This window comes from Phoenix dactylifera, chromosome 1 (assembly GCF_009389715.1).
Source record: "Phoenix dactylifera cultivar Barhee BC4 chromosome 1, palm_55x_up_171113_PBpolish2nd_filt_p, whole genome shotgun sequence".
In the NCBI taxonomy this organism is placed as follows: Eukaryota; Viridiplantae; Streptophyta; class Magnoliopsida; order Arecales; family Arecaceae; genus Phoenix; species Phoenix dactylifera.
Window position 1 is genome coordinate 3,171,670 of NC_052392.1, and position 20,790 is coordinate 3,192,459.

Genomic DNA, 20,790 nt, shown 5'->3' on the forward strand with positions numbered 1-20,790 from the left:
TCCATATGAAACTCAAACTCCTCAATTTCCAGAGTCTGCAAGGTTCTTGCGTTCACCACTCATCAGTGCGCTTAGAAAATATATGTTTAATATATACATGCCTCAATGACCGGATTTTCCAAAATGATTTCGGAAGCCAGTAATGCGTTGTATGTCTCACATCCAAGTTCTGCAGATTCAGAGATGTCGGGATGGAGGATGGCAGTCTCTTCAACCGGTCCTTCCCAATCCCAGGTATCGTAGTATGAATCATCCTGCGATCTGTCTGGTAACTCCTTCAAATCTCTTGTGCCCTCTAGATCCAACACCCTTACTAAGTTTAACCATTCAAAATCTTCCCCCACTAGTCAAACTTAAACTGAAGCCCAGCAAAGTGCGGAGATGCCGTGAGAAAACAGCAGGCTCATCATTTATACGATTGTAGAAAGCTGCACGATGACTTGATATACGATCAGATACTCCCACGTCCTCACTGCTGCAAACATGAAGAAATTCATCTTTTTTTGGCATCTTCAAGCCAAAGTCGCGTAACAGATCATGGATGCATATGCTCTTAACCAGCCCACGAGACATGCTTCTCTCGACAACTTGGATCATGCACCTCTGCACCAACTCATCCAACCAATCCCTTGCCGTGCCTTCCATTGTCTGTCGCTGCTCTTGCAGTATGAAACCTTCGCCACCCACAACCTAACTAATGTGGAAACAGAGATAATGGAGTCCTCTGGAAACGCAGCAATGTATAGAAAACATGGTTTTAACGATATGGCAAGGTCGCTGTAGCTTAAACCCAATATATTGTGGCATTCCCTTCCCATCTCTAGTAGATACCCAGTTCATGCTCTGAGCTACTTTCAACCATGTATCGTAGCTAGGATCTTTCCTCGACAGAAGGCCCCCTAACACCACCAGTGCAAGAGGAAGTCCACCACACTTCTTTGCAAGCTTCTGGGCCAATGCCTCCAACTCAGCTGGGACATCTTGATTTGGTGGCAATGCCTTCCTACGAAAGAGTTTCCAGCTCTCTGTGTCGTCTAAAAGGTGCAGTTCATGTGGAGGAATCCATGGCTCGGCATCTTTTGCAACCTCAATGTTACGTGTAGTAAGCAGTATTCTGCTGCCTCTGTTCTCATCAGGAAAGACTCGCCTGCATTTCTCTCCAAACATCAACTCTCCATACATCATCCATCACGACCAAATACATTTTGTCTCTTAGGAAATCACGGAGCATCTGTCTCACGTCTTCTTCACCCATCTGCTGCGCTAAGTCTCCTTTCCTCTGTTTGATTCCCATTACTTTTTTCATGATGTCCTTCACTAGCTCGATACCTCGGTAGCTCTGAGAAACTGAAACCCAAGCGAAGGTATCAAAATGTTCTCTAATTGCAGGGTCATTATATACTTTCTTGCAAGGGTGGTCTTGCCTAGGCCACCCATACCCACTATAGAAATTACACGTCGTGCTTTCTCATTCTCATCAAGCAGTCGACTCACTAATTTTTTCTTATCATTCTCGAAGCCTACAACATCAGTGTCATCATCATCAGAGTGAGGAGAGGATTCTCTGAGTGATTGCCAACTTTCATCCACTGCGCTACTCTTTGACCTGGATTGACCAAGGTTATACCTTACTGTGCTATGGAAATACTCTCGATCTTGATCTTTATCTGCTCATTCTGGTACTAATTTTATGGAGGGTGATCAATTCACAAGGTTTGTGCGGAGTACCTTGAAATGGAGCCCATGCAGCCTCTCCTTTGGTGTCGCCTCTCGCCCATGTAATTGATGGTGTCTATAACGTCTTCCATTTCATTTGCTACACCTCTCATCTGCGTAATCCAGCTCTCCATTGTTGCATCTCCTCTCTTCCTTCTTTGAATCTGCATCTTTGAGGAAACCTTGCAACTGCTGGAGTTGTGTTTTCACCCAATCGATCTGTCTGCGCACACCACCCAAGGAAATAGCTGCTTGTACGAGAAGGTTTGGTAAGCTGAGAGACGACCTTGGAAACCGGAGACTTAACCATCTTTCCTTCCCTCTCTCTTGCTCACAGGAATAATGTTTCAGACAATACGGTCAAATGAAGGAGCCAAGAGGAAGAAGGAGAGGCCTTTCTCTCTCCGGAACAAGAGCTCAATTCTGATGCTTTCCCGCAGTCAAAAATAATAATAAAAAGAATCTGATGCTTCCTCCAGCAATAGCCATAGAATTTTCCTGCTTTTAGTCAATAATGCAGGAAGTGAGAAACTTTCCCCAAAATTTATTAATTAAAATTCAACTTCAGGACAGCATCAGAAATTCCTAGGGAATTCGGGAACAACATCTCACCTTTGGGACAGCATCAGATTCAAAAGAGAAATCAATAGCAAGAACATTTCGATCGACTTTTTATTCATTTTGCCACTAACAGAATAACATTTAGATGCCATAAGCAAGTCATTGATGACATCTTCATTTGCTCATAGATACTATAAGCAAATTGGATTAAATGCCAAACGACTTCTTTAGGATTAATGGAAAAAGCTTGAATCAAAAATATCATGATGCAACTTATTTCTCTCTAATCAAAAATTAGAGAGAAGAGAGAGGAAACAAGAGAGAGAAATAAGAGAGGGATGGCTCTCTCTCTTCCTCCTCTTCTTCTCTCTCTCTCTTTTTTTTTTTTTCTTTCTTCTTTTCTTTCTTCCGTGGGAAAACAGAGGAGGAAGGGGAACGGCTGAAGCTGCCGTAGTCATGGTGGTCCGACCAAGCGGCGGTGGCTTCCAGCAGAGGGAAGTTGTCGTCGGCGGCAGCCGGCAACTATCAACCCAAAAGCAGGGCCGAACAGGGGGTGGTCATGGCTCGATTGATCTCGGTCCAATCCGCTCGTCGGCGACTGGGAGCTGCGGAGAGGCCGGGAGCTACGGGCAACGAGCGCCGGCAGCGAACATGACCGGAAAAAGGAAGAGAAACGGCGAAAACAGAGGACAGAGAATAGGGGAGTTTTCCAATCGAATTTCGGCCACTTTCTCGGTCAGTGGCCGCCATTCCTAGTCGTGGAAAGGAGAGGAAGAAAATGGGAGGAAGGATAGGGCGTTACCTTGGCTCCGGCGGTGTCCGGCAGCCCCGATTTCCGGCGAGCACAGTAACGGGCAGCTGTGAACTCAATGGGAAAAGGAAGAAGAAGGAGAGGGAAAGAAAGAATAGAGCTTGAGGTGGTGGGCTCAGGGGGTTGGGGAAGAGGCAAGCCTCCTTGGTTCTCGGAAGTCGACTCCTACCGGGAGGCGGACGGAGGGTGGGAGAAGAATACTTACTGGTGGGAGTGTTCCTCTCCGTTTTACTCTTTTCTTTCTCTATTTCTTTTTTGATGTGAGCTTGGGCTGGGCCAAGCTCGGGCCAGGCCGGTCAAGCGGACCGGGCCATCACACCAGTACCGAAGAAATCCTACACCAAGGAAGAGCATTTTCATTCCCTGGAATTTAACTATTATCTCAGCTAGCCAGGATAAAAGTAATAGCAATTGCTCTTTGCAAGGATCTGGTCTTGTAAGTGGTCTTTATGCTCCAAGCCGGATGATTGGTGCTGTTTTGGGTGGTTCGGCTGTAAAGTGATAAACTTAGCAATTCTAGGAAATGCTGCCATTGCCCAACCATAGGCCATGCACTGGTAAGTTTTTGTAGAACATTAAGCCCCCATTTGGTGGAGCTTTTTTTTTTTTTTTTTTTGTTACAACGGTTGCTCATCCTATCCTAATATAGGTATAGCTAATAGAATCAAGAGCACCAATCTGACAAAACTGCGAAGGAAGGATATCCTGGTCAATCCATAGAACCCCTCCGGAGTGCTGTGCTGCAAATGATGCAACCCAATCGGCAACCCTATTTGCCTCCCTATATACATGCACTACCTAAAAGTTAATACAGTCTATCCGCCGGATGTCATCGAGTAGGGGACTCACATCCTCCTCCGCCCCTCTTCGCACAACCAATCGATAACTGTGGTCGAGTCGCCCTCAAGGATGATGCGCTCTGCCTTCAACAGCCGTCTCGTGTAGGAGATACCTTGCTGCCCGAGCTCCACCTCTAAAGCTGACATACATTAAAATTTCATCATCATCAGAGTGAGGAGAGAATTCGCTGAGGGATTGCGAAATTTCATCCACTGCACTACTTTCACCTAGATACCACGGATCCTTTCCTTTATATTTCCAATTTCATGTAGGGTGAACAATTCATGAGGTTTGTGAGAGTACCTCGAAATAGTGTCCATGAAGCCTCTCTGACGTTGCCTCTCAGCCATGAACTTGACCCTGTCTATGATGTCTTCCACTTCATATGCCACCTCTCTTATCTCACGTATCCAGCTCTCCATTCTTTCATCTCCTCTCTTCCTTCCGGCGTCTGCATCTTTGAGGAAATCTTGCAATAGACGGAGTTCTGTTTCCACACATTTGATCTGATTGTTCACACCACGCAAGAAAGCAGCTTCTTGTACGAGAAGGTTGGTAAGCTGAGACACGACATTGGAAACCAGAGACACAGGCATCTCTCCTTCCTCCTCTCTCACTCAGACAAAGAAGATTTTAGAGGATGGCCGAACGTATGAGGCCAAGAAGGAGAGTCCTTGATCTATGGGAAAGAAGTTCTCAGACCGGATGCTATCCGTCACTAATGGCCGGGGAATCTTCTCCATAGTCTATGCAAGAAACTTTTTTTTTCTAAAAAAATGAGACTCTCTACATGAAAATTAATATAAGAAGTTCAATTACTTTAGCTACTCTTATTACCATGTGAGTTGAGGATTAATTTATTCCGACATTCAGACACTTTCACGTGACTTGAGGTTTAATTTATTCCGACATTAAGACATTGTTGCCAGAGCTAGACTGTCATTAGCTGGTATAGGAAGAATCACTGTAGCACCGAGCCAACATAAATTTTTAGGCCCTATTTGGGGGAGCCATTGGAAATAGAACTTTTGAAAGTAGAGCCATTGGAAGTAGAGATTTTTGAAGCAGAGCTTTTATAAAAAAGTTGTTTATTGTTCGGTAACTACATTTTTAAAGTACCGTGACACTTTAACATGTGTTTGATAAATAAACTGATAAAGTACTTTTGTATGACAAAATTAGCATAAAGGATATTACATAGTATTATATAATAGAACATAATAAAATATAACATATATTATTTATAAATATATAATATAGTATAATATTACTGTAATGTAATATAATATTATATTTATAGTATAATATAATAATAAAGGTACAAAATATTATAATTATTAGCATGCATTAATTTTTCATAATATAACATAATATTAAATTATAACATAACATATTAATGTATTATGATATAATGTAATATAATATTATAATTATAGTATAATATAATAATAAAAACAAGAATATCTTTTTTTGCATGAAAGAGAGTCTGATCCACGGCTAGAATTCTTTGTTAAGGCTCCAGCAGATTTTTAGGTTTATAAAGAGACAAAGTATGTAATTATTATATTTTATTATGGATATTTTAGTCTAAAAAAGCTTTTCGATAAAGTTCAAAACAATTTTTTCTAAAAGCTCCAGAATAGAGCTTCTCCCAAAAAGCTGTTTTTGGCTTTTTGGAAAAAGCTAAAACAGCTTTCCAAAATTTTTACCAAACATTCTTTTGCGGGCTAGAAAGTACTTTTTGGCCCTCCAAAAGCTCTCCCAAATGGAGCCTAAGGTTCTGTTTTGGGGAGCTGTTAGCAGTAGAGCTGTTGGAAGCAGAGTTGTCTGAAGTAGAGCTGTTATAAAAAACTGTTTGCTGTTTGGTAACTACATTTGTAAAGCGCTGTGGCACTTTAACATATGTTTGGTAAACAAATTGAGAAATTACTTTTGTATGACAAAATTACCATAAAGGACATTACATAGTATTATACAACATAACATAATAAAACATAATATATATTAATATATAAATATATGATATAGTATAATATTATTATAATATAAAATAATATTATTATAATATAGCATAATAGTAATATAATTATTAGAGTAAATTAATTTTTGATAATATAACATAATATTAAATTATTTAACATAACATATTCATGTATTATGATATAATATAATATATATTATATTTATAGTATAATATCATAATAAAGGTATAAAATATTATAATTATTAGTATAAATTAATTTCCCATAATATAACATAATATTAAATTATTTAACATAACATATTAATTTAATATGATGTAATGTAATATAATATAATATTTATAGTATAATACAATAATAAAGATATAAAATATTATAATTATTAGTATAAATTAATTTCCCAAAATATCAAATAATATTTAATTTTTTAAAATAACATATTAATGTATTATGATATAACATATTATAATATTATATTTATAGTATAATACAGTAATAAAAGTATAAAATATTATGATTATTAGTATAAATTAATTTTTCATAATATAACAAAATATGAAATTATTTAAAATAACATGTAATATGATGTAATGTAATATAATATAATATTTATAACAATAATAAAGTCATAAAATATTATAATTATTAGTATAAATTAATTTTTCATAATATAACTAATATTAAATTATTTAACATAACATATTAATGTATTATGATATAATATAATATGATATTATATTTATAGTATAATACAATAATAAAGGTATAAATATTATAATTATTAGTATAAATTAATTTTTCATAAGATAACATAATATTAAATTATTTAAAATAACATATTAATGTATTATGATATAATGTATTATAATATTATATTTATAGTATAGTACAATAATAAAGGTATAAAATATTTTAGTTATTAGTGTCAACTAATTTTTCATGCTCCGAATGACCATTTATCTCTTTAATAATTTTTCTAGCTAGGTGATAAAATTGATTAAATGATTACTAGATGTTTAGATGAGAATCACATAGATGAGAAATTATTTAGCATGTTCTATGTACGTAGTTTAATAAGGCTTGGAATACACTTCATTAAAAAAATTTTCTTCTAAAATGTGGTTCAAAAGATGCATATAAAAAATAGAAAAGAAAATACGTTTTCTTGCGGAAGGGAGTCTGACGGCTAGGGTTCTTGGCTCCAGCAGATTGTTAAGTTTATAAAAGGACAAACTATGTAATTATTATATTTTAATATGGGCATTTTTGTCAAAAATACAGCATTCTAATAAAGCGGAAAACAACATTTTCGGAAAGCTCCAAATTGGAGCTTCCCCCAAAAGCTATTTTTAACTTTCCGAAAAAGCTGAAACGGCTTTTTGAAAATTTTATCAAAAATTATTTTTTATCTAAAAGTACTTTTGGAGGGCCAGAAAGAACTTTTTGGCCCTCCAAAAGCTCTCCCAAACAGGGTCTAAGACTATCAGGCATTAACAACTCTATCCCAGCCATCACCCTTCTCTAGTTGTCGAATTATTTTTCAACCCCTTGCTGAGTTACGCCCTGTTTGATGCGACGTTCGTAGCGGAATTTGAACGGAACGTCGTTCATCGTATGAATACGCCTTCGGATCGTAGAATTCAAAAATTTTTCTGGATCCAAATCCAGAAGATCTTTGACTCATTAGGAAGGGGAGACTAGGATCTGAGGAGGGTTGATTAAGATTTATAAAACTAAAACAAAAATTAGAAGTTATTAATTTGAAGATCTCATCTTCAAAAATTTTACAGGGGTAGAACACCACAGCCTGATGATCTTTCTAGGTTTCTGGTTAAGCCGCACACGTGTCCGGCCTCTACAGGTATCCACACGAGAATTTAATCATCCGAGATAAGGTCTTACCAGAGTGCTAACTATTGGGATTTGTATCCTAAATATCAATCGTCAGCATATTGATGATTGAATTTTGTAAATGAATTGACAAATTAATAAAGTGTTATTTGGCATTATTCATCATTTCATTTTCAAATAAACTCTTATATGATGAAGTCCTTAGGACTTTTGTTATGATAAAGAAGGATTTATCTTTGAGTCCTTAAATCAGGTCGCAACCAAATGATATGTTGTTACAAGGACGACAGCATTATCGAGATTAGGTCGTTATGTGACATATACGTTAGTTGTCCTCTTAACCAAGGAGTGTGGAGACACCGATATACCACACAGATGAAGTGTAGGAGTACATTTTACTGAACATGACCAATTCCGGAATGCTCTACTGTCGAGAGATGTTCCGAGTGGATATGAGTATAAATTTGACCCTCTGACCTAAGACCGCAATCTGTGACTAGCAAGCAACTCACTGTACTATGATACCGGACTATCTGGATTTATAATTCAGTGACGGAAGGTCACTGGGTGCAATCAAGTACTTGCGTAGTCAGTTGTGAGTCAAGATGGAATTGACCCCCTCTTAAAAATAGGAGATAATGTCTTGTAATTAATTTAGCAAAACTTTGACCAGAGTAATCCCAGTGAGGAGTCACAGGATATCTAAAGTTAATCACATAATGGGTGTACTAATTATAAAGTTGATAGTGAGCTCTAAGTCATCCTGGCATTAGGAGTCAAAGGGATTGAATTATACAGTAACTATAGTCCAGGATTTCAGAATATTTGCTTCGCATATATTCGGCCTATCTAGACATCAGGTACCATTGCTAGATGGTCACATCGATTAGTGTAGGAAGTCGTTCCTATACTACTGGCTTAGGTTCGAACCTATGAGGTCACACGCATAGAAGATTCCTGATTGATCAAGAAGGCTGATGAATGATTAAGAATCATTCTGGAATAATTTGGTCAATTCGATTGGCAAATTATCTTATAAAATAATTAAAGTAATTATTGGAGGATTAATTAGTAATTAGATTGCTAATGAACTCAATTGGATTGAGTAATTAGACTAAGGATGAGCCAAATTGAATTAGAATCAATTCTGGGCTCAATCAGGATTTTGACCTGATTGGATTAGGTCTGAATCAAGAGGACATAGGTTGACCAAATTAAATTAGATTAAATTTGTGCTTAATTAGGGATTGACCTAATAGGATTAGGTTCAACCCAAGATAATTGGATAATCCTAATTGTTAGGATTTAATTAAATTAAATGGGGTTTGATCTGAAGCTGTTCGGATCTTGAAATCCACTTGTCATATATCCATGCATGGCGCCATAAATTGATTTTTAATATGATTAAAAATTAATTTAATTTATTTAATGGTGCCATGGGACACTTGGCAATATCAGGGACCTCTTTCATCATCAAATGGGGTGAAATGGAAAGATAAATGCATTAAAAGAATTGGATAAGATCAAATTCTCTCTCTTCATGGTATATGTCATTCTTATCTTTATCTCACTTCTAATTAAGCTTGAATTTCGAATTTAATCACTACAAAATCATCACATGACCCCCTAATCTGATGGTAGGCATGGGACATTGATTGGAATGAAAAATTATGGCGACATGATCAAGGGTTATGATGAGATCAAACACATCATGCCGCCATCCATCAATTCTGAATTTTCCCTTGCGCATGAGTTCAAATTTCGAATATAATTTGACCTATGGTTGAGATCTGATTTGGGGTTGTTATTGCCCTACTCATGCGCCAACTAAAGGTGGTTCAGAACATTAGAATTTCGAATTCAAATGCTTTGAAGAATGTTTTTAAAAAGGGGACTTCATGGGTGTCGCTAACATGAATTCTGCAGCCGCTAGCACTGTTGCAGAAGAAGATCCTTCAGGGCTTCGCGTGTACTTCTCATAGAGGCCATTCGTGTGTGTGGCTGAAAAGTCAAGGATTAGATCCACAAGTTTCTTCCATCATAAAAGGTATTAAATCTATATTAATCTTTTATTTTGGAGTCAGGGTCTAGGTCCGATTTTTCGAGGTTTTACCCTCCTTTGGGGCTCTTCACGGAGTTATCTCCAAAATCCATTCGATGGATATTCAGAGATTAATTGGAATAGAGTGTTTACCTTTCATATCTGATAGTTAATCATGCATAAAGTTTTAGCATAATTGTTTAAACAATTCCGGCATAATCCTATGTGTTCTTACAGTGCTGATTTCTAAATTTGATCTTATAAGCATGCACGAATTAAATTGTTTGATTCGATTTTTCCACTGTATTTTTGAAACTTAAAAAGAATTACGTATGGCTTGATCTCCCTTATGAAGGGGTACGTAGGCAACCCGATCAGGTTCAGCCATTGTTTTTAAAAAAAAAATAATTCAGCATGCTAAACACCAGAGAACCTAGGATTCACTTTCACTAGCTCCTTGCAAAGATCTCTTATGAGTATCGAAAGAGATGGAAGAAATTCTGCAACATACCTCTTTGAAGAAAATGCTTTCTTCTTCAACCTTGCTCGCAATTAAGAAAGAGGAAGAGGTTGCTTTGCTCATGAATCTTCCTAACCTTGATGCCGTGGAAGAAGAAGCCCTCTTTCAGCCATGGAAAAGGAGGAAAGGAAGAAGCTTGACGTTGGGCAGAATTGATCTCTCTCCCTTGATCCTTCTTCTTCTTTGCTTTCCAACACCTTGGAGGAAGAAGAAAGGGGATCCTTCACCTTGTTGCCGTGAAGAAAAGGAGGTCTCCTTTTGCAGCCGTGGGAAGGGAAGAGAGGAAGAGGGAGGAGGCATGGAGATCAAGGATGAATCCTATGGTTCACGCCCCAAGCCTTTTATAGATGGGTTCTAGGGCTTCTCCTAATCTTATTAGGAGTATGGGACTATAACCCACCCTTGGATTAATGCATGACATGTGTCCACTTAATTAATTGATTAATTTTCTAATCATATTAGGACTCCTAATCTCATTAGGAGAATTAATTGATTTGGAAGCATGCATCCTACGACGCCATGTGGACTTTAAAGTTCGCATAGTATGAACATGACTTAAGTCATATTCATCCTACGACGACATGTGGTCTTTAAAATCGCACAAATTTTAGTTTAATCAAATTGACCCAATCATGAACCTAAATTAATTTGGGTCGAACCCAATTTGATTTGGCTCATTAAATCAGCCCAATTGCAATCCAATTGCAATCAATTCCACTTATTTCTTCTTCCATTAGCTCACTAACACTTAGTGGGTTAATTCAATCACCAATCATATTGATAACTGACTTCAATTGAGATTCTAAATCACAATTTTGATAGCTTGACTAATTAAATTCTCTATGTGTGTGACCCCGTAGATTCTATTCTAACTGGTAGTGAGACATATAAGATTTTCATCTCAATATCACTGAAACTCCTTTCAGTGGACTGAAACGATTTTAGTTCTACTCTCAGGTTTCACTGATCACCAAGTGAATGCCTTCGAGTCTCACAATCCACTAGTGACACCTAACAATATATGGTGGCAACCCAGCAGAATAGAATGTCTGAACCTCTAGGTGCAGTTTGCGTATGATATAGTCCCTCTATTATGGATTCCGACATGACGGAGGTTATGGATATCTCGTCAAACTCCATCGTCCGTCATATGTCAAATTTATACAACTTCTAATTCGAGATATGGAAAACTCTTTTTCTAAAATATCTGGTCAGAAATTTATCGAACTCAGTCTCATAAATCATATAGGATCACTTCTAATCTATCAAAGTTGATAGATCCCATCTAGATGCAACGTTATTCCAAAATGAACCTAATGTAGCCAATCCGCACTATAAGGATCCGAATGGCTAGGGCCCAAGTTCACATGCTCGTCAAACTACAGCAACCTCACAGTGAATAGCTGAGGCATCGTAGGTCAAAGGACCAGTCATACAACTGCAACATAAGTAGTCACTGACGAGTGGATAGACATCCATGTGACTACTATCTTTAGTCACGCTCAATACCTTGTTCTCTAACAAGTACTCGCATAATCAGTCCAATGTCTATACACCGTGGACTCGAGTCTCGTCCATCTAACTAAGTGATCTGTGTACTAATCTCAGCGGATCCATCACTGTCCCTCATGATGGATCTATCGATCAGGAGCATTTAGAAATTAATCCCTAATGACACATGCCTCAAATTATCAACTCCTTTGAGAATATGTGTCATCATCTATTAATTTCTTGGATGATTCATGGACACATACAAACATGAATAAAAAATAAATTGCCCAATCTTATTTAGTAATAAGTGTCAAATTACAAATTTATGCTCCAGATTACAAGTATGTGTCAGCTACGTTGGCTTCTAGGGCATACTTTTAACACCCCTCATCTTAAATATATTACTTATCACTCCCAAAATATACATTTTGTCCACCGAGTGGAAAATCTCTCCCCCTGTCCATCTAACGCTTCCAATTTTGCCATATTTTTTTTAGTGTGTATCTTAAAAAAAAAACCAAAAGTCATAGATTCTATCTACCAACAGAATCGTAAGTTTCATAATTAAAAAAAATCCCAAAAAAAAATCACAGTACATCTACATGATTAAATAATATATACCAAGCAAATTAGTTATTTAGCAAGTCAATACATATATATAGATAAATTTATATACAAATTCTAGAACATAGTTCACCAATAAACAGTATACGGTTAGATGACACACACTTAGCAAATTAGTCATCTAACAACCCAATACATATTTTCAAGTAAATTAATATATAGTTTTCAGAATATTATATTCACACATTATTAGAAAATAATCTACAGATCTTTATCTGGTAATTAGAAAGTGCAAAAAAAGAGATACTATTAAGCATCCATATCATCTTTTAAGTAACAATAGAAAAGCCACCCATAAGTTCTAAGACAAGGTTTGCAGGGATCCAAATACTGCAACTGAAGTGCTAAAGCTATACATGATTCTGAAAGCTCCCAATGATATAGTATTGGAAAATTACAAACTCCACATTACGCATGCAGCTGGCAGAGTTAGTTACACCAGAAATTTGTTTTTTTGTTGCTAGTTTGTTGTTAACAGTTAGGAAAGATAGTCACTAAAAGAATCATCGGCATCTATATATAGAATCCTTGTATACTGCAATGAATAAGAAGAGCCCATTCCTTTTCCCAACTTCATTTCATTTCTTTATGGTATCAGAGCCACGTTGAGGACGTTCTGTGGCTGTTCTTCCTTCTTTCTCTTCTGAGAGTTCTTACCTCACCATGACTAACACATTTGTTGATCCGATGAATGATCCAACTAGCCCTTTTTATCTCCATCATGGAGAGAGCCCCGGTCTTATTCTTGTTCCTCAGCCACTCAATGGCAACGAAGATTATTATGCGTGGAAACGATCCATGACTTTGGCACTGGAAGCAAAAACAAAGTATGGGTTCCTTGATGGTTCTATCAACAGACCTGAAGAAAGATCCCCAACGTATCTCGCATGGCGTCGCTGCAACAACATGCTCATGTCCTGGTTAATCAATTCTTTGTCAAAGGAAATAGCCTCAAGTGTGCTTTATCTTGAAACTGCAAAGGACATATGGGATGAGCTAGGAGCACGCTATGCTCAAACCAATGGGCCGAGAATTTTTCAAATCCAAAGAGAGATTTCCAACTTGCAGCAAGGTAACTCCTCTATCACTACATATTACACAAGAATCAAGGGCTTATGGGATGATTTGAATAACTACATATCTGCCCGAAACTGTACATGTGGGGTACTTCCATCACTAGAGCAAAATCATGTGATTCAATTTTTAATGGGGCTAAACGACACCTATAGTCAAATTAGAGGACAAATCCTTCTCATTGACCCTCTTCCACCTCTGAGTAAAGTTTACTCCCTGTTGTTACAAGAGGAAAGATAGAGAGAGGTTGGAAATAGCCCAGTCCTAGACTCTGCTGCTATGATGGCTAAAGGAAACTATAGACCGGATTCATCAAAGAAAGGGAAATTATTCTGTACACACTGTAAAAAAGATAACCATACCATTGACAAATGCTTTCTCCTTCATGGTTATCCACCCGGGTACAAGGGAAATAGATCCAAAGGTACTTTTGGTTCTAATACTCAAGTAGCTGCTGTTGTTGGTGCTAAAGAAGAAGGGGCTAGAACAAGCAAATCATCATCAGATTTTCCATTTACTCAGGAACAGTGTGACCAGCTTCTTGAACTCCTCAAGAGTAAGAGTTCTCAGCCTCTCACTTCTGCCTTCTCGCTAGGTACTGGTTCCAGTTCAAACATGACAGGTATTCCCACTTCTCTCGCTTTGTCTACTCATATCATACCTTTGGTTTTATCTTCACAAAATGGTTTCTCAAATGGTGCTTGGATCATTGATACGGGTGCTTCAGATCATATCGTATCAGATGTCTCTTTCTTAACTCATGTCAATGCACAACTGAATTCCAGAGTTCAACTTCCAACTGGACAAACTGTGCAAGTGACACACATAGGCAGTGTTAGATTAACAAGTCACCTCTTATTAAAAAATGTCTTATGTGTCCCAACTTTTCATTTTAATCTACTCTCCGTTCAAACACTTGCCTCTGACCTTAATTGCCAACTTACATTTGAATCTTCTTCATGTCATATTCAGGACCTATGCAGCAGGAGGATAATTGGTCGGGGTAGCGTAGTCGGCGGACTTTATCAGCTACAGGTGCCTGGCTCTCAAAGTTTAACTAAGAATTGTTCTGCTTCACCTCCCTCTTTTAGCTACCTAACAAAATTTTCTACTGTAGACCTTTGGCATTATCGCCTCGGTCATTTATCTTTTCCAAAACTTCATATGTTACACAACATTGATTATGCTATGAATTTTAGTTCTACACATGTCTGCCCAATATGTCCTTTGGCTAAACACACTCGGTTACCTTTTCCCTCCAGCATGATACGTACTAAATCCCCATTTGAATTAATTCACAGTGATGTTTGGGGACCATATCCCATTCCTGCAAGAGATGGTTCATGCTATTTTCTTACCATTGTTGATGACTTCACACGAAGCACATGGTTATATTTAATGAACCATAAGTCCCAAACAGAACAAATCTTTCGCAATTTTAGCATGCTGGTGCAGACACAATTCAATCGCAAAATAAAGGCCATTAGGACTGTGGAAATCACACGTGTGTTAACCTCCTTATGTTCAGGAGGTTATCATGAAAGTTTTTTTTTCAAAGCCATGGGATAATCCACCAGTTAACATGTGTAGCCACTCCACAACAAAACTCAGTCGTAGAACGGAAACATAGACATCTTCTTACGGTGGCTAGAGCTCTTAAGTTTCAAGCCTCTCTGCCTATAAAATTCTGGGGAGACTGTGTTTTAACCGCAGCATACATCATCAACAGAACTCCTTCCAAAGTTTTAAACGGCAAAACACCGCATGAACTATTATTTTCATCTCCACCGACCTATGATCACATGCGGGTTTTTGGATGTCTTTGCTATGCATCCACCTTAGCTCATGACAGAAAAAAATTTGACGCTAGGGCTCGGACCTGCATATTCATTGGATATCCATATGGAACAAAAGGTTATCGTCTTTATGATCTGCATAATCATTCTGTGTTTGTATCTAGAGATGTGGTCTTCCATGAGCATATCTTTCCATATGCTCCAGATAACTCTCACTTGTTCTTCATGTCCGATACCTCTCATACTCCTACACATATCATGCCTTCCCCTGTAACTGTTGATACATCAGTACCTTCTTCCCCAGCTACAATTCCTCCAGAAAATACTTCAACACAGACTCACACTTCCACTGAAAACCCAGATGCAGATTCTCTTTCATCTGAATCTTCTTTGTTACCTGACTCTCCAGCATCTCCCACAATCCTTAGGCGATCCGAGAGAGTCAGAAGACAACCCAGCTATCTTGCTGATTACCACTGCCACTTAGCTACCTCCTCCAAGGATCTTCCTGCGGCTACAGGTATAAAATTTCCTCTTCATTCAGTTCTCTCATATCATAGGCTCTCTGCATCTCACAAAGCACATGCCTTTGCTATCTCTACACATCTCGAACTAAAAACTTTTGAGCAGGCTTCTCAGTTACCCGAGTGGCAGGAGGCAATGAGGCTTGAGATTCAAGCTCTTGAAGAGAACAAGACTTGGTCATTAACTGAATTACCAGCTGGAAAATCAACAGTTGGCTGTAAATGGGTATATAAAGTGAAGCATCATGCAGATGGGAGCATAGAGAGATTTAAGGCCCGCCTTGTAGCTAATGGCTACACTCAAACGGAAGGGCTGGACTATTTGGAAACATTCTCTCCGGTTGTCAAAATGGTGACGATCAGAACTGTATTGGCTTTGGCATCATCTTTGAACTGGCATTTACACCAACTTGACGTGAACAATGCTTTTCTTCACGGGGAGTTGGATGAAGAAGTTTACATGAGCTTGCCACCAGTTTTTCAATCCACAAATCCTTCACAGGTTTTAAAGCTACATAAATCACTGTATGGATTAAAACAGGCATCAAGGCAATGGTTCTCCAAGTTTTCCTCAACATTGCTGTCTTATGGCTTTTTACAATCTGCAGCTGACAGTTCTATGTTCATTCGCAATAGTGGCGCTTTCTTTGTCGGGCTTTTGATTTATGTCGATGATATAATTCTTTTCACCAACAATGCAGCACAAGTAGATGAATTTGTTGCATTCCTCCATAGGCAGTTCAAGCTCAAAGACTTGGGGCCTCTAAAATATTTTTTAGGCCTTGAAGTAGCTCGATCCGCACAAGGAATTACCATCTGCCAGCGGAAATATGCCTTAGAGCTTCTTGAAGAGACAGGTTTACTTGCTGCCAAACCTGCTGCATGCCCTCTTGATCCAAAGCTGAAACTTTCTAAAGATGTCGGAGAAGAAATTCAGGATGTCACTCATTATAGAAGGCTTATTGGGCGTTTGCTATATCTCACAACTACACGGCCAGATTTATCTTATGCAGCTCAAACTCTTAGCCAGTTTATGGACAAACCTCGCAAGCCCCACTTAGATGCAGCCACTCGGGTGCTACGTTACATCAAGAAGGCCCCGACACTGGGCTTATTTTTTCCCAGCAAGTCTCCTCTGCATCTGAAAGCTTTTTCAGATTCTGACTGGGCTGGATGTCCAGATACCCGTCGCTCAGTTACTGGCACATGCATATTCCTTGGTGAATCTCTCATTTCTTGGAAATCCAAGAAGCAACACACTGTCTCTCGGTCTTCAGCAGAGGCCGAGTATCGTGCAATGGCCACTACTTCTGCAGAAATTGTCTGGCTCCTTCAATTACTCAAGGAGCTTGCCATTCCCCATCAGCAGCCTGCATTGTTATTTTGTGATAGTTTGGCTGCGATATACATAGCTTCTAATCCTGTATATCATGAACGAACCAAACATATCGAGGTTGACTGCCACTTCATCCGAGAACGACTCACTGCTGGCCTCATCAAGACTCTTCATGTCTCCACCAATGACCAATTGGCAGACGTGCTCACTAAACCCCTTGGAGCTGCACAGCTTGATCCACTCCTTAGCAAGATGGGCATTCTCAGTATTCATGCTCCATCTTGAGGGGGGATATTGGAAAATTACAAACTCCACATTACGCATGCAGCTGGCAGAGTTAGTTACACCAGAAATTTGTTTTTTTGTTGCTAGTTTGTTGTTAACAGTTAGGAAAGATAGTCACTAAAAGAATCATCGGCATCTATATATAGAATCCTTGTATACTGCAATGAATAAGAAGAGCCCATTCCTTTTCCCAACTTCATTTCATTTCTTTATATAGCAAGCTAAATAGTTTGATAGGGCCTAAGACAGGATGCAAAGCAGTTAAATATGGAAAGAAATGAACCTATCATGAAAAAGACAAGCTTAAGAGTTCTTGTGATAACAAGAGCAAAAAATAATAAAACTAATAAAAGAGGTTGGACCCTCCTAAGAGCTGCATCAACTGTATCTTTTTTTTCTTCAAATGAATACACCAAGCAGAAAAGGTATTGCTTTAGTTACTTTATAATAATGAGGCCCATTGAGGTTTCGGGAGATCCACAACAGACACCAATCTGCTTTATAGAACTAGGCAGCAACCATAGTACAATGGAAACAAGAAGAAAGAAACAAAGAGTTTGACACAATCACATGTGCAACTAACATAAGATATTCTTAGATCACATTTTGATTTTCCTTGCATAGGTACACGAGCTATTCAGTAATACTATCCAATTAAACAATTACAATCCTAGGAAGGCACATTGCTTTTTTGCATGCTCTGGAATCAACTTTGCTACGATCTCCAAGGTAACTCCCTTCAACTCTGCTCAATGTAGTCAATAAGCAACCATGACTATCTTCTTTTCTTTTTGATGAAGAGGGAGGCAAAGACATCCGGCCTTTATTAGAAAAAGAGACTTTATAGAAACTATTTATAAAAGATTTTGAAGAAAGAAAAACACGAAAGAGCAATAAAAATCTTTTACCAAAGATAGTAGTCCGCAAGTAGACCTGTTAAACTATTCAACAAGCTGAACAATCTCATAAGTGATTTAAAGGATCTCTATATCTTCAGTGTGCAACTATATAAGCTTTGTATCCTGATGTGAGTTAGTTTTTTTCTAAAGAATAGATTAATGTCTCTCAACGTGCGGCGCCAATATTGCGAGATTATTCCAAAATTTGAGATGAGGATCAAGCAGCTTCTCTAAACACAGATGTTTTCAGCTGAAGAAGGTTGATAAGATTTTTTGCAAAACATAATAGATAGAACTTGATTTTTTTAAGAAAATTCAAGCATTTCACTCCTTCTATATTTTTCAACCAAATAGCAGCCATCAACTGATCACCACTTTTCTCATTGGTTGTTGGAATTTTCTATTTCTCTATTTGGTTCACAGATTACTAATACTGATAGGCCATCCTCTCAAATTTAGCTGTACTTTAATGGTCGTCTATAAACTACGAGCAAATGGGTACCTAATTAGTAGATGGAAGATCATTTTAGTTCTTCTTGTTGGGAACCCGCCCATGCCGCTGATATTTCAAAACAAAAATCAGATGGCAGCGGAAAGGGGGCATGTGCGGGATCAACGTTCATCGCATGAACGTTGTTTCGAGACCTTTCGTAATTAGGTAAGAATTAAAACTTTTAAAACCATTAGGAAGATCAGATCTTCACCTTGCACGGATAGATGATCACCGCAAATCTGAATTCGTGGTTTTCGGAAGAGGGTTCGCTTGAAGCCGTTCAAACGTCCGGCCTCTACGGGTATCCACACGAAGTAGAGGACCGATCAAATCTTTCTTGTCTTCCCGGGGTGCTAGCTTCCTTGCAAAGACTTCTTTTGATGGCTGATCTCCTCTCTTTCAATCAACTCTTGATTGCACTTGAGAGGAGGAAGAAGAAGAATGAAGAAGAGGAAGAAGATCAAAGCCCTTCGCAGCCTTCTTCTTTTCTCATGCGTTGAAGCCAAGAGGAGGAAGAAGGGATGTCGCCAAGGTCTTCTTTCCCTTGCACCTTGCTTGCGGTTGAACCAAGGGAGGAGAGGGGAGGGTGGCGGCAGCAAGAGGAGGGCTTCAAGTGCATTAGGGCGCCGGCCCCTTGCCTCCTCTTATATAGCCATCTAGGGCTCCTACAATCTAGGAGCCCTAGAGTTAATTCCATAAGAAGGGGGCGCCGGCCCCTCTCTTCATGCCGCACACAAGGAGAGGAGGAGGGGCGTGATCCCTCCTTCTTGTGATGCCCTAATCCTCCTCTAAGGAGGATTAGGTGTCCCTCTTATGGCTAAGTCCTAATTCTATTAGGCTTTAACCAAATCATGAATCAATTGGGTTCAATCCATGCTAGTCCTAATCCTATTAGAACTTGAATGAACCATGACTCAATTGAACTCTTCAATCCTAATCCAATTAGGAATCATGTTGATTCATTAGATTAATAATTAATTTAGACTTAAGGAATCCTAATCCAATTAGGATGTATTTAATTTTAGTCCTAATCCAATTAGGACTCTATTTGAATCCGAAGTCCTAATCCAATTAGGATTTCTAGGAATCCTACTCCAAGTAGGAATCCAATTTTAATTCAAAATTTCTAATCTCATTAGGGTTGTAGGAATCCTATTTCAAGTAGGAATCCAAGTCCTACTCCAACTAGGATTCCCAGTCCTAATCCAATTAGGACTCTAGGAATCCTACCCGAAGTAGGATTTGTGTTTAAGTCCAATTAATTAATTCCCTTTGTTCCTTCTTCAACCGAATATCAATCGAATTGATTACTCGTGATTCATAATCACTATTCAACCATCGGATCGGTCAATACTTCTAGTGTGTGTGACCCCATAGGTTCTATTCTGACTGGTAGTGAGATATATTGTGATCTCTATCACTTTATCATTGAAAACTCCTTTCAATGGGTTGGAACGATTCCAACTCAACTCATTAGGGTTTATCGATCATCAAGATAATCCCTATGAGTCCCACCATCCACCAGTGACACCTAGCAGCATGTAGTGGCTACCCAGTAGAATAGAAAGATGAACCTCTAGGTGCAGTTAACATGTGATACAGTCCTACTATCGTGGATCCCTACCGGACGGAGGTCATGGACAACTCGTCAAACCCCATCGTCTGTCATATGTCAAGATTTATTCGACTTGAGTTCGATAGTGGAAAACTCTTTTTCCACTTTATATTACTGCCCTGGCCAAGGTCTTAGAACTCAGTCTAATAAATCACATAGGATCACTCCTCTTCTATCAAGGTCGATAGATTCCTTATAGGTGCATACCCTACTCCTACAGTGAACTTACTGCAGCCAATCTACACTGCATGGACCCATATGTCTAGAGACCATGTATGTGTGCAGTCAAACTACAATAACCTCACTGTGAGTAGCCGAAGCACCGCAGGTC

The 20,790-nt window shown here is 38.5% G+C and overlaps 1 protein-coding gene across 1 annotated transcript; it reads right to left on the reverse strand.

The window, feature by feature from the left end:
* Positions 1 to 327: 327 nt before the first annotated feature.
* Positions 328 to 4,524, reverse strand: LOC120104217 (putative disease resistance RPP13-like protein 3). Its single transcript, XM_039114956.1, has 6 exons — positions 4,232 to 4,524; positions 1,823 to 1,939; positions 1,440 to 1,606; positions 1,203 to 1,347; positions 832 to 1,147; positions 328 to 690 (listed from the first exon to the last, which is right to left on the reverse strand). Exons 1-6 carry the CDS (start codon positions 4,522 to 4,524, stop codon positions 328 to 330), a joined length of 1,401 nt encoding a protein of 466 aa, XP_038970884.1.
* Between the last annotated feature and the right edge of the window lie 16,266 nt (positions 4,525 to 20,790).

Excerpts from the sequence above, each read along its gene's own strand:
- LOC120104217 (XM_039114956.1), bottom strand. The coding sequence starts at position 4,524 with ATGCCTGTGTCTCTGGTTTCCAATGTCGTGTCTCAGCTTACCAACCTT. Across the intron at positions 1,348-1,439 it reads ACGTGTAATTTCTATAGTGG|TTTCTCAGAGCTACCGAGGT; the intron begins GTATGGGTGGCC and ends CTTGGGTTTCAG. Across the intron at positions 1,148-1,202 it reads GATTTCCTAAGAGACAAAAT|GCGAGTCTTTCCTGATGAGA; the intron begins GTATTTGGTCGT and ends AGAGAAATGCAG.